The following is a 13,280-nucleotide window of genomic DNA, read 5'->3' as shown; positions in this document are numbered from 1 at the left end:
TTGCGCAGCTCCATTTCTATGTGTGCGTGAATTTGTAAATTGGACCCTGTATGGAGTTGCAGCCCTGCTGGAAGATTGAACCCTACACCAACTTTGCTCCAACGTTTCAGGCATAAAATTCATGATTTTAAGATGCGCACTTCTCAGGCACAAAATTCATGATTTTAAGATGCACACTTCTCAGGTGCAAAATTCACGATTTTCAGATGTGCTCATCTCAGGCACAAAATTTCAGATTTTCAGATGTGCACGTCTCAGGCACAAAATTTCAGATTTTATGATGTGTACGTCTCAGGCACAAAATTCACGATTTTAAGATGTGGGATTCATGACTAGTTGGCCAAACGTTAACAGTGGAGCAATTACCAGTTTAGTGTATTTCATATAGACTTTCTGTACCTAAATAAACATAGTGACATAGACCTGAGAATAACTCTGAAATATTGATACTTGATCATTTTAAGGGCTACAAGTTCAGATCTTAGACAATCTGCTCATTGTACGAAAGAAAAAAAAAGGGTTTTACCTGTTCAGGAGCATTCTAGATGCCTAGAAAAAAGGACAAAAGGGAGTTACGTGTTTTACTGGAATAGCGATCATTATTGACTGTAACGCAAGAGCAACATTTGTAGTGCTTGATAATGAAAGGGGGGATTCTAAATACATGCAAGCAAAATCTGGTTATTTCTGGAGAGGGAGGAGATGAAGGCTAAAATACCAAGATACATAAAGAGTTTCGGTAGAACAGCGGATAGTCATTGAAACCACATTGTTAATCAGACAGAGGTACAATATGAAAATGCAGCATTTTGAGTGAACCCAAACCACGTAATGTCTTTTAAGGGGAATTAAATACAGCCATAAGATGAGACACAACCCACACTTCACTATCCCTAGTTTAAATAAAATCTGCCTGTTAGAAAACAGTTTTCTAATCAGAGATAGAGTTCTAAACCTGACTAAAAGAATGACCTAACTTACTGGTAATCTTCAATACTAAACATGGAAAAGTGAAAGGAGCTTAGCTCACAAATATGCTTGAAGTGATATATGCTCAGTCAGTATCAAACACTTTCTGTTTGCTTCTCTTCTATCTCAGTCGGGATACGTCAGGGTATAGAGGGGATCTGAGCCTTGGAGGGACCCTGTAGACTTTAATCAGTTGCACCACTATGGGTATAGCCCTAAGTAGGGCTTCCGAACCAGGAAGTTCTGATACATCTGCAGTATCACTGGGAATTGATTCACCAAAACCTCAAGGGTAGCAAAAGACCTATAGCATCATAGCTTGCAGCCACCCAGAAAATTCCCTGCCCCACCCCTCCACCCCCAGCCTCCCCGACACCTTATGTTTTTTACTGCTCTGGATTAGGGAAATGGCAAAAAGTTTAAAAAAAAGAAAGTAAACAAACCTATTACAGCAATAATTTCTATATATTTCTGCTGCTATCTTCTAGAACCCTGAGACAGCAAATATAGCAATGGGGATGCCAGGGATAGCAGTTATTACCCCTGACTACCACTAATTTATGCCCATACCAGTACCTAATCAGTTTTAGGAAGGAAGGCGGTTGCTTCTCCAGTTACCTCACCTGAAGAAGGTCCCCACCAAGCTGTTGATAGTTCTCCTCAATCTCTTGGATGAGTTTTCTGAGGCGGGAGCTACGTTCTTCCAGCTTGGCGACATTACACTGAATTGCCTTCAGAGTCTTCTCTTGTTCCATTTGCAATCTGGACAGATGGAATTGCTCTTCCTCCTTCAGAAACCGCTGCAGACCCTCAAACTCCAACTCAATTCTCAGTCTCTGGTGCCTGAATTGAGTCTAAGGGAGATAAACAGAAGGGAATGAAGAGGTAATGCACACATATATTAAAAATAAGAGCCGAGTTCAGAAGGAACATGGTGGCCGCTTGCAAACTGGTGATCGTATGAGCAGCACAAAAAGCTATGAGCTCCCAATACAACACAGCAAGGTACAATGTCTGTCAGTTTCAGGTTGCAACAGAGGTACAGACTAAATAGTCACCCCACATCAAGCCAATTCTTTTTCTCTACATTGGCTCCTCTCCCCAGCAGAACCATAATACCTCTAACTGCAGAATTCTTTAGTGTCTGAAAAAAGAGCATATCTGTACTACTAAAAATAAAGCAGTTGAAAAAATCGTTACTCGATTAGTCCTCAACCTTGTGCGCACTTTGGTTGTGAAATCCTCTGTTTCTAGATTTTAAAATATTTTAAAAAACGTTTTTCAGTTTAAAAATTAATGTGCTGATAATATATATTAAAATATAATTAAAATACCCTTAGTTAATTCTGTACATACATTTTGACAATACATAAATAAAAATATATGTTTTTCTTTTGGTGGGATTTTTTTTAATTTAAGCTTCAGATCTATCATTTTAATTTACTTCATTATATTCAAAATGTTTAAATTAAAATTAGGTTAATAGTGCCGAAGAATTTTTTATTTCGTTCTACATTTAAAATAAATATATACCCTTAATTTACATTAATATTTCAAATAAAAATATCTTTAGTAATTTTAGTTTAATAAACTTGCTTTTGAAATTTAATACAACGGTGCTCTCTTAATACAAAATTATTGAAACATGTTTTATACATTTGTCAATATTTATGGCACATGTAGTCCCTCTAGATTTAGATTTGTGCAGGATGTGGCCATATGTGGCAGATCTAAAATGAGGTCGGACTAGAGACACTGAGGGACATGTAAAGTGAGATTATTCAGTTCAGAAAGAAAATGAGGGCAGTTTTGGGTGCAGATGTTTAAGCCAGACTAATCTAGCTTTTATATTAGGTGAAGCAACTTTTGCAATTAGATACCAGGGAAGGAACTGGCGGATGCAATATAGATGTAATACTTTTAACTCCACAACCATGTACCTTCAAGGTGGATAGAAAGGTAGGTAGGTAGTTAGGTAGTAAGGTAGACAGACAGACAGACTGACAGACATACAGACAGATAGACAGATAGATAGAAATTACTTCAGCCGAAAACAAACCCAGGGTAATCTTCGGGATAGTGAATGACCTGGCATTCTCAGACCGAACCTCGCCCATTATTCCTCCCTCCCAACTTCTCTGCGACCAGCTCAATACCTATTTCTTAGATAAAATAGCAACCATCAAGCTTAATATCCCTCCACCCTCCTCTGCCTTCGTCGATCCCGCCCCCCCTCCCCTCCCCCACCTTCTTACCTCTATCCCCCCCCTCACGCAGGACTCTTTTCTGGAGATACTCCCTAAAGTGAAGTCGGGATCTCCCGCGGACGTCTGCCCAGCACGAGTCCTGCAGCAAATATACTCCAGCTGCCCTGACCCCCCCATTGCCTTCCTCAACAGTTCCCTGGCACAGGGCGTAGTGCCCTATTCGCTTAAAGCAGCTACCATAGTGCCCATCCTGAAGAAAGCTGGCGCTGACTCTTCTATCTCGGCTAACTATCGCCCCATCTCCCTGCTACCCTTCCTGGGCAAGGTGATGGAACGCCATGTTACCGCGGTGCTCAGCGCCCATGTTGAGGCAAACGGGGGACTGGCTTCCCGCCAAGCCGGGTTTCGTCCCAGGCATTCGACCGAGTCAGTCGTGGTCTCAGTCTTGGACAAACTCAGAAAGGGTATGGACGAAAATAAACACCAGGCACTGGTCCTCCTTGATCTTTCCGCCGCCTTTGACACGGTGGACCACACCATCCTACTCACCCGTGTCAAGGCGGCCGGTATCGGGGGATCAGCTCTGATCTGGCTCTCCTCCTTTCTGAGGGAACGCACTCAGGCGGTCCGGTTAGGCGACTTCACGGCCACTCCCCTCCCTGTCACTTGCGGTGTTCCCCAGGATCCTCGCTCTCCCCCTTACTTTTCAACCTTTATATCTTTCCTCTCATCTTTGCACTACAGCAGCTGGAGGTCACCGTCTATAACTACGCGGATGACCTCCAGCTCATCTTTGATCTGTCCCCTTCTCCTCTCTCGGTCTCCAATTTCCAGTCAACCATGACATTCATCAGTGACTGGATGAACCACAACCACCTTAAGCTGAACCCGGATAAAACCGAGCTGGTTCTCACCGGTGGTTCATCCAGTCCCTGGAACTCTCTCTTCTGGCCCCCTTCTCTTGGCTCTGCACCGACCCCCTCCACCACGGTCAAAACACTTGGTGTCAAAATAAACAGCCAACTCACTCTCCACTCACAAATCAGCTCTGTGGTGTCCTCCTGTTTCCTTTCTCTCCGCACTATCCGCACTGTCTCCCGCTTCTTTTCCCCCAGGCACTTAAGATCATTATGGCCGCACTCGTGATATCAAAATTGGACTACGCAAACGCTCTTTACCACGGTATCCCCGCTTACAGTTTGCGTAGACTCCAGACCGTCCAGAATCAAGCAGCCCGGCTTGTGTACGGCCTCCCTCGTTATCACCACGCCACCCCCCTTCTTACAGAGCTTCACTGGCTCCCCATAAAGGAACGGGCCCTATTCAAGATCGGGTGCATGGTCTTCCAGGTCCGCCAGGGCTCCGCCCCTGCCTTCATCTCCTCACTAATCAAGTCCTATGTACCCACAAGAGAACTTCGATCTTCCTCCAGGTCTCTCCTCCAGATCCCTCGCTTCACTCGCAAAAAGTGGGGCGGGGCTAATTTCTCCACCCTAGCTCCAACCTTCTGGAACTCACTTCCTGACCACCTCCGTTCTGCCACTCAGTATCTCCCCTTTCGCAGAGATCTGAAAACGTTCCTTTTCAGCCAAGCCTTCCCCACTTAATCCCCTTCAAATATCCCTTTCTTCTCTCCCTGGTCTTCTTGTTTTCACCTCAGTTGCCGATCCCCCCAGCGCCAAGAAACCGCAAGGTGTATGCTGCGCTTTACAAGTATTTTAAATTAGAAATTAGAAATTATAGATAGACAAATAGATAGATAGATAGATAGATAGATAGATAGATAGATAGATAGATAGATAGATAGATAGATAGATAGATAGATAGATAGATAGATAGATAGATAGACAGACAGACAGACAGACAGATAGACACAAATAGACACACAGATAAACACATAGACAGATAGATCATTAAGGTTCAGTATTCAGGTTACAGTATTTTTGTAGGATGATATTTCGCCCACGATCATTCTGGTACTATACAGGATGACAATGCACATGTGTTGAAAATGTCGCCAATCATACTGCATTGAACAGTTTTTTTAATTAAGAGCATGTGCTACTGTGAGCACTATATCTAGTCATTTTCTTTGCATTGTTACATAATGACTGTTTCTCATTTCCTTCTGGTGTGTAAACAAATCACCATTGCCTATTTAAATAAGCCTAGAATACCCATAACGACGACCATGGAAACATATGGGACTCACTAGCAAAGAGGAAAAATCTCTTAGGATTTACAACAGTCCAAAGTGATTTTCCAACTTTGAGCTGCTTTACTTCAATATATCCGAGCTGGCTCAACATCTCCCATGCTCAAGAAGTTTAAATGAGGGTTCTTTGTCTTCTCCCCGATTAAAAGAATAAATATCACCGTCATGCCTCGAACTTACAAGATACTATGGTCCTCTGTCACAGTCCTGTCAAGTGTCACGCATCAGGCGTGACACTAGCGCATTTCAGTGTGGTACTCCGCATTACCGCACTGAAATGCATTGTCACGCATATGCAGGTAAACTGTTAAGTGTGGCAGCGCGCTTTCCATGGCCTACTCGCTCTTCCTGCAGCCAGTGTGGGTCTCCCAGCAGAGTTGAGGCAGGCTGCTGTCTGTGGCGTACTCGCTGTTCCTGCAGCCAGCAGTTACTCTCTGTCACTGCAAACCCTATCCCGCCCTCCCTCTCCCCTGGGATTCACAGGAGTCAAGACAGCCCTCTCCTGTGGACAACTATCAGCAGGGGGGCCGGGCGGCAAATCCCTGAATTTCCAAGGTTCGTGTTGGCTCACGGCCTGCAGCAGCCAGCGCTGCAGAGCAGAGATGAATAAATTAACTCTCTGCTCCGGTGCTCGGTTTGTAAATTCAGATCCCCCACAGATAAGGAACCTTCCACGTGAGGTGTCACAGTGTTCTGTTGTCAGACAAATTCATGCGATCCAGAAGACAGTGCGTGTCCGCAGCCCCTCGTGGAGGCCTGTCTGTTGTTTTTCCGGAAAGGACTCGGTGCCCTTATTGGTCAGAGACAGACGGAGACGGGAAACTAACAGGCAGCTTTGATTTTCCATGCCAATACAGTCGCCGCCTGCCAGAGTGGCACGTTTTAGTCCACAGCACCCCCGACCCACATGTGCAGCCTGGTATTCAGGAGGTCATGGGGCCAGTCACATTCAAGGCAGTGTGGCAGGACAAGGGAGTCTGACTGCTGTAAACAACAAATCGAAGGGTTTACAGGTACGTTAAATGGTTGGTGCACAGGTGCTGGGCAAACGCAAGCTACCAGTGCTATATGTGACAGTGTCCTATGTGTGTTAGCACCACCAGAGCATTATAAGAGGGAGATAACGGACAGTGAGGGGTATGGGTGGGCCGCAGATTGGGACAGCAGGTGGCGCTCATGTGTGGACCAAGGTGCAGTGCTGAGACTTCTGGTTAATGTAATCACTGCAGCTGTGTTTGTAACATCATTGACACAGAATTGAACCCTGGTTGATGCATTGGAGGTCTGTGACATGTATTTGAGCTGCTACAAAGTCCCGGCCTCTTGCAGCACTATAAATATGCATGTCATTATTTTTAACTAGTATAACACAACAGGTGAAAGAAAGGCTGTAATAACAATGTGCACTAATATCCAGAGACTATTTGGGGTTTGGCAGGGGCATAACTTCACCCCCTCTACCTTCGGAGTGTGACTGGCCCCCTGGCTCCCAGTATGAAAAGTGTCGCCTTAGCAGATATATGCATTTACGATCGTGTCTGCTGTGTTAAATGTTCAGCATTGTCTCTAGTCAGTGAGTTCTCGAACAGAAATGAAAAACAAAGTTAGTTTCTCTTTCAGTTGGAATAGTCTCAGAGAATCCCGATTTAGGGTATAATCTTAGTTGCACTTGCTATGCTAGGAGCTTTGCTTTTTAGGCTATTGTCCGCTCATGAATGATCAAATCAATGACATCTTCGGAGCAGCATCAGTGCCTGTCTGCCTTTTGCTACTGAAACTGCAGGCACACAGTCTGTTAGTGCCCTTCCATTTCTGGTACTTTGAAGTAGTTTTAAGATCTTTTTAGAGGTTCTCGTTACTCAAATGAGTGTAATTACTGATATTTATATGTAGTTTCCCTCATGTTCACTGGGTGATTTTGCTCACGAGAAATTGTCACTCATAGTTGTTGAAATATCACTCATAATTACAATGAAAAACGTTCCCTCACCCCGTATGAACGTTCCCTCACCCGTATGAAAAGTGGCTGGTTACTCGCACCTCTGATAAGAAGCTGATCTCCGACCTGTACCAACAGCTCTTCCTCACAAACATCTACACACATAATACGGGAAGGACCAGGTGGGAGCGGGACTTGGGAAGATCACTCACGCACAAAGAATGGGGCGGCATCTACCATAGGGCCAGACACTCGGCTTACCACACAGGCCTTACCGAAACCCTGACCAAAGTGGCCACCTATTGGTACCATACACCTGAACGCCTACATCAATGGGATCCCCGCATTAGTGACCGCTGCTGGAGGGGGTGTGGGGGGCTTGGCACCTTGGAGCACTTACTTTGGAGCTGTGACCGTTTGCAACCCTACTGGGTTTTGATTTTAGATGATATAGACTCCCATCTGGATACTCAGCTCCCTAGATTCCCCGCCTACATTCTGTTAGGGCTCCCTAATGCTCTGATGTACCTCCTGAAGTCTAGGAGGGTGAGGCTTATAGCGATTGCACTAGGGGCAGCCGTACAGGACATCCTGGAACATTGGAGGACCACACAACCTCCCCCGCATACTGGTTGGCTCCATAGACTTTGGATGGTTCTGGGGATGGAGAAGTTGTCCTTGGCGAAGGCGGGTAAGGGAGAGGAGTTTGCAGAACTTTGGCGACCATTTTTGACTCTGCTCACGGGGGAGTTTAGGGAATTGAGCTGCCCTCGCTACCTGCGCTTACTGCGCCTAGCAGACACTCCGATCGAGGAGCGGAAGGCCCCAACGCGCAGGCGCAAGGCGGAGGGCTGATGTTCGGCTTACTGCCTTCCCTTAGCGGCGTGGGGATTCTCTTTTCCCTTTTCTTTTGCTTTGTGGACAAGGAGGGAGGGGGGGGGGACGGACAATATTTCCCCTTTGCAGAGACCCTACAAGTCTGGCGTTGTCATTACTCTCACTGCCGCACACCTTCATTTAGGTCGCACAGGACGAGCTTGGCATTGTTTCATTTGATGGGGAAATCTGGTCTGTATGTTTTTCTTGTTTTGAAAGTTCAATAAAAGATTTAAACCATAATTGCAATGAAATTATGAAAATGTCACACACAGCAATCTGAAACCATGGCAGCTATGCTCTGTTATGAATAGCTTGTGCAGGATCCACTTGCAGAGGAGGGGAGATGGGAGAGGTGGAACAGGCAGGGGGAGAGGTGCAGGGGAAGTCGTGTTGTTAGGACTCTCCTGTTCACTGTAACCATTAAATTAAAATAAGCACATTAAAAACTGAAAACTTTTTTTCCCTCGTGGTGCAAAAAAATACTTCAAGGTCATTGTGTATGAGAAAGAAACTCGAAAACTTTAAGGGCCGAGAATCTAGTGTTGATGACATCCAAAGGCCTTACCAAATAAGCTCAGAGGCATGCTCTGGGACACAAAGAAAGGATGAAAGCCATAGCCTTTGCTTATAGGCAGCTAGGTATGCCGGGTCTGAAACAGGGCCAAGGACAACCCTCTCTGCACTTGAGTCCTAGCGGTAGTGAGGGCAAGCTGTCACAGGCTTATTAGGGAGGTTTGTGTGGGGTAATTTAGGTTCAAGAATCAATACCATGCCCCCAGCAATGCAATAAGAAAGATGTCCAGACTAGTGCTCCTCTATGTGGAAAAAGAAAAGTGTTTTATTACACAGAAAACATAGAATTCCGCTGCACAATCAATAACGCATAAAAACCCGTTCATGGGTGTGAGTCTTTGTGCTCTAGGGGCTTCTGTCGACTAGTTTTCCACTTGCCACTTGTGGGTCTACTTGTCTGTGGGCTCCCTACCTCAGGTCAAAGTTCTTGGTAGATTGGAGGCAGTCCTTTATACCCCCAAACCTCCATCTACTCTTTGCACCCAGTCTCCCAGGTCAGAGCCCAGTCAGTCACTCACCCAGTTTGTAGCAGCAGTGCTGGGCCGTGTTTGGACCCCTGCTGCAGCAGGATCTCATTGGAAGAAAGAAGGTGACATACAGTGGTCTTCTCAGGGGTGCATGCCAACCTCGATGGGTTGCTACAGGGGTGGAGGCTTATGTCGGAGGTCCTCTTCAGCGTGCCGAACTGCAGATCTGCAGCTCACTCCTACATTCCAGTCGGTACTTGACTCATGACGTGGGTCACTTCGAAACTCCTGTGATTATTTGGCGCTTCTTGTTGAAAGCAATAGCTACATCCCTGCAGATGATTACTTTTGGGTGCACTCAATGCCAGTCTTATATTCCACACCCAGTGCCTTCAGGCAACAACATCAATTCTCTGTCGGAGGGACCCCACGCCAGCGTCATTTACAGCAGTGTCTTGCTTGATCCTCTCCTCATGAAGAGCTGTTGCTTCATTTGCTCACAGGCAGGGTATCTAAGCATCCAGCACAGTCAAGTGATTCCTCCTTCAGACTGGACTCCAGGCAATGCCCATGACTATGGGGAGTTGGCGGTCAGTGCGAAACCAACCCTTGGCACGTACGATGGGATTTGAGCTGTCACATTTATATTGGGCTTGTAAACAGAGAGGGCCCAATTCACAAAGGTAAACTTAGACCTGAATTCTAAGTTTAGACCTGAAGTATAAGGGCCCAATTCACCTGAAGTCTAAGTTTACCTTTGTGAATTGGGCCCAGAATGTACATTCCAAGTCTGCTTCCTTGGAACTGTTTTGGTTTGGTCCCCCTATCGTGCCCTGTCCAGTCCACCTTCTAGGCCTGACATCTGTCTGCAAGAATACTCTTTTGTTGGAGGGCCAACCTCAGAGGTACAAAAAGGTGAGAGCAGTTTGCACCCAGTTATTTACAACCCCACCTCACAGAGAGTATGAAGAACAAGAGCATGTGCCCCTTCAAAGGGCTCCTTTCCCTAACAACAGATACTGCAAGCTTCATCCTGGGCTCCCTGCCATCAATCTGAAGGTAGCTGCAGTCAGAGCAGTCATGGACAGTCCAATGCAGCAGAAATGGTTCTGGCACGTCTAAGGGAAGCATGTCTCCTCTTTCCTCGCCATATCGTCTGGCGCTCCGACCTCCCATCAAGGTGATTCATCAATACATTTATTTTGGCCGGAGAAAGCAACATCCAGTAAGTTTTGTACTCTGTGTTGTGTTCCTGTCGCCAGTTGTTGTGTTCCTGCTACACAAACTCACGCAGAGACAGGTCAGTTACATAGGTTGCTTTATTCGTCCTTTTGTTTCTGCTCCCTGCATGCACATCCGTGCCCTTGCCTTCTTGTCATGGAATACCCTCCTCACTCCCTGATCGGAAGTGGTGTCTGGTTACTGTCCCTCCCAGCATGCGGGTGCAGGGTCCTAGTGCCCCGGCAACAGGGAGAGCAGTCTTCTATTAATATGGGGGTGCACTAGGTGCACCCCTGCCAGTTCAGGACTATGTCTAGAGCCTATCATTGTCATAAAACTGGGCCTAGGACACTGCAAACATACTGGATTAGTGTGTCGCATGATGAAAAAATGCAAATAAAAAACAGTTTCATAGGTATGCAGTACATTCATGTAGAGCAGGAGACATGACTGTACATCACGCAGAGACATTACCATTCCAACAACATGTAAGACTAGCTACACAACCATAACCGCTCCGAAACCTCCCATGTGATATTATCCACGATACTAATGATGACATCATTACTATTACTGATGGTATCACACATGACTTCACAAATGGCATCACGTAGGACATCACAGAAGCAAAAAAGATGGGATTGGTTCACACATGTTTGCTGACGGAGGAAATATACACTTTTTCCGGTATGTAATTTCGACCTGGACTTCTATATGGGGACTACTGTGACACTGCATTTAATATTTATTGCTGGAAACTGTAACTAATAATAAAAGGTCTGTCAATGTCCCAGGCAAACTATTCCTGATTGGTTAGTCACTGAAATGTTTTCTTTACTTTACTTGTATTGACTGCAGAGTGAGTGCATTTTGTGACTTCAACCTACAGACAATATAGAGGTTCTGTGAAAGGAAAAGGCTATAAATTCAAAGGTTTTCTAACACATAGCAATTAAAACCTTTTTAGGGCTCGCACCTCGTGATGCACTGCGCAGCAGTGCTTGCACAGGTGACCCGTTTTGTAGGGGCTTTAAAAACGGACCCTGAAATCGCACACGCTTGTGCGTGTGCTTTTATTTTTGGGTTCTGCGATTGGGCTTTGCGCGCGTGTTTTTTTTTTTAACAGACCACGCAATAGGCCAAAGGCGGGCGCATTGCTACGCCCCTGGCCTATTGGTGTCTGTTACGCACACCAAAGCCCATATGTCTTCAATTATCGTGCCCAAACACGGGCGCGATAATTGAAGACATATGACTCGCATTGGCACGCGTGTGCGCACCATTCGCGGGCGTTTTTTGTTTTTTTTACAATAGCGATCGCAAAAGCGATCGGTTTCAGTGCCGTTTGTTAACATTCCAAGGATGATAAATTGATTAGAGAGGATATTCGATATGGTTCTTTACTTAACTACCTATACACCAAAGGAGACTAGAAAGCGTTGCATGTGTTATAGAATTAAGGCTATTGTGTATTACACAGGCTTGAATCCAGGCAGTGCAACTTAGGCAGACATCCTTAGTAGGTCGATAAACTGAGACTATAAAGTAAGGTAATCTTAATAATTGTTATTTACATCCCAAGTAAACTGCAAGCAAATAATATATAGTCACTGTAATTTGTGTGTGTCTGTCTATATATTCGTGCTATTATAATCTCACCAGTGTGACCCTGAACAGAAGTATCTTACAGAGCAGCACAGAAACCAATATAAAGAATCCGGAAGACAACTCATCACAGAACGAACTGCACCCCTTAGATGTGGGGTTTGCTATGTGCGATAGAAGAGGTGCGACCCAGCAGGTCTACAGCAGATTGGCAGAGGCACTCCCTTGGGTCAAAAACTGCAGCACACCCTGAAAGGGAGGCAAGCACCCTTCTAGATTCACTTCCATGCCACTTTCAGCACATGCCAACTTGCATATTTGTGAAAGAATTCATGCAGAAAAACACATTTGTCCGGCACCTAGATATTCACCAGAGCCCCTAGTCATTACCAGGGTGCTGACTGCGGTGTGTGCTGGCCGTCAGTCAGTATAGAGGGTACTTTTACTTCTCTCTGCTTTCACTGCATGAAAATGTTGGGTTTCCAGTACTTTTACCCTCCCCGACAATGAATGCACGACTTTCTCACGTCTTCTGTCTCCTTCGCACAAGACGCATCCCTTCCCATACCTTATGCCTTCACTGCATGAAGCATTATTTTTATATACTGCTGGCTTCATGCGCTGTATGCCTTTCCCTCACCTCTGCCTTCAGCTCAAGATTCATGCATATGATCTCCCCTACTTTAAGCCTTCCCCCTTTATAGATCATTGCTTTCCAGCACTTCTGCCTGCAGCAACTCAGCACTTTCCCCTATCTTAGGTCGTGAAATCCCTACAGTGGGCCCCTGGACTCCCCTCATGCTCTCGCTGCTTCCTCTGAAGTCCTGACGTCCGCCGCTGCCTGTGCGTTGATCCACCCACGCGGAGCGGGTTAGCAGCTCTCGGAGTCTCTTAATTCGTGTAATCGCCTGCCTCCCTTCATGCAATCGCCATTAGAAAGGTGACGTCGCAGATGATGACAAAAACAATGGCTTTTCCGAGTGTGGTTTGTTGATCTGGCACTTGGGTGTGCAGCAGGCTTTCGAAGCAGCTCTGTCTGTCCAGCAATTTCCACATCTCAAGTAAATATCTGTGTGAGAGAGAGAGAGAGAGAAAGCGAGCATCGCTCTAGAGCCCCTGCGCGCGGAGGCTGTGATCAAACCGTAATCCAATGCCACAGCCGCCGCGAGCACAGATTCCCTTTCTGAGCGCCAAATGGCTGCTGA

General features: G+C 45.8%; 1 protein-coding gene across 2 annotated transcripts in view; it reads right to left on the bottom strand.

Moving 5' to 3' along the window:
- Positions 1-13,280, bottom strand: part of LOC147724022 (E3 ubiquitin-protein ligase TRIM39-like) — a 235,871-nt gene that overhangs the window by 195,810 nt on the left and 26,781 nt on the right. For both annotated transcript variants that reach the window (XM_086965627.1, XM_086965628.1), the window contains 2 exons: positions 1,593-1,823; positions 527-549 (listed from right to left, as the gene is read on the bottom strand). In XM_086965627.1, the coding sequence (XP_086821753.1) occupies positions 527-549; positions 1,593-1,823 (254 nt within the window). The remainder of the gene's footprint in view (positions 1-526; positions 550-1,592; positions 1,824-13,280) is intronic.

The sequence above is a fragment of the Lissotriton vulgaris genome, chromosome 4_1, assembly GCF_964263255.1.
Source record: "Lissotriton vulgaris chromosome 4_1, aLisVul1.2, whole genome shotgun sequence".
Taxonomy (NCBI): domain Eukaryota; kingdom Metazoa; phylum Chordata; class Amphibia; order Caudata; family Salamandridae; genus Lissotriton; species Lissotriton vulgaris.
Note: the sequence above shows the minus strand (reverse complement) of the source record. Positions and strands in the feature narration are given on the sequence as shown.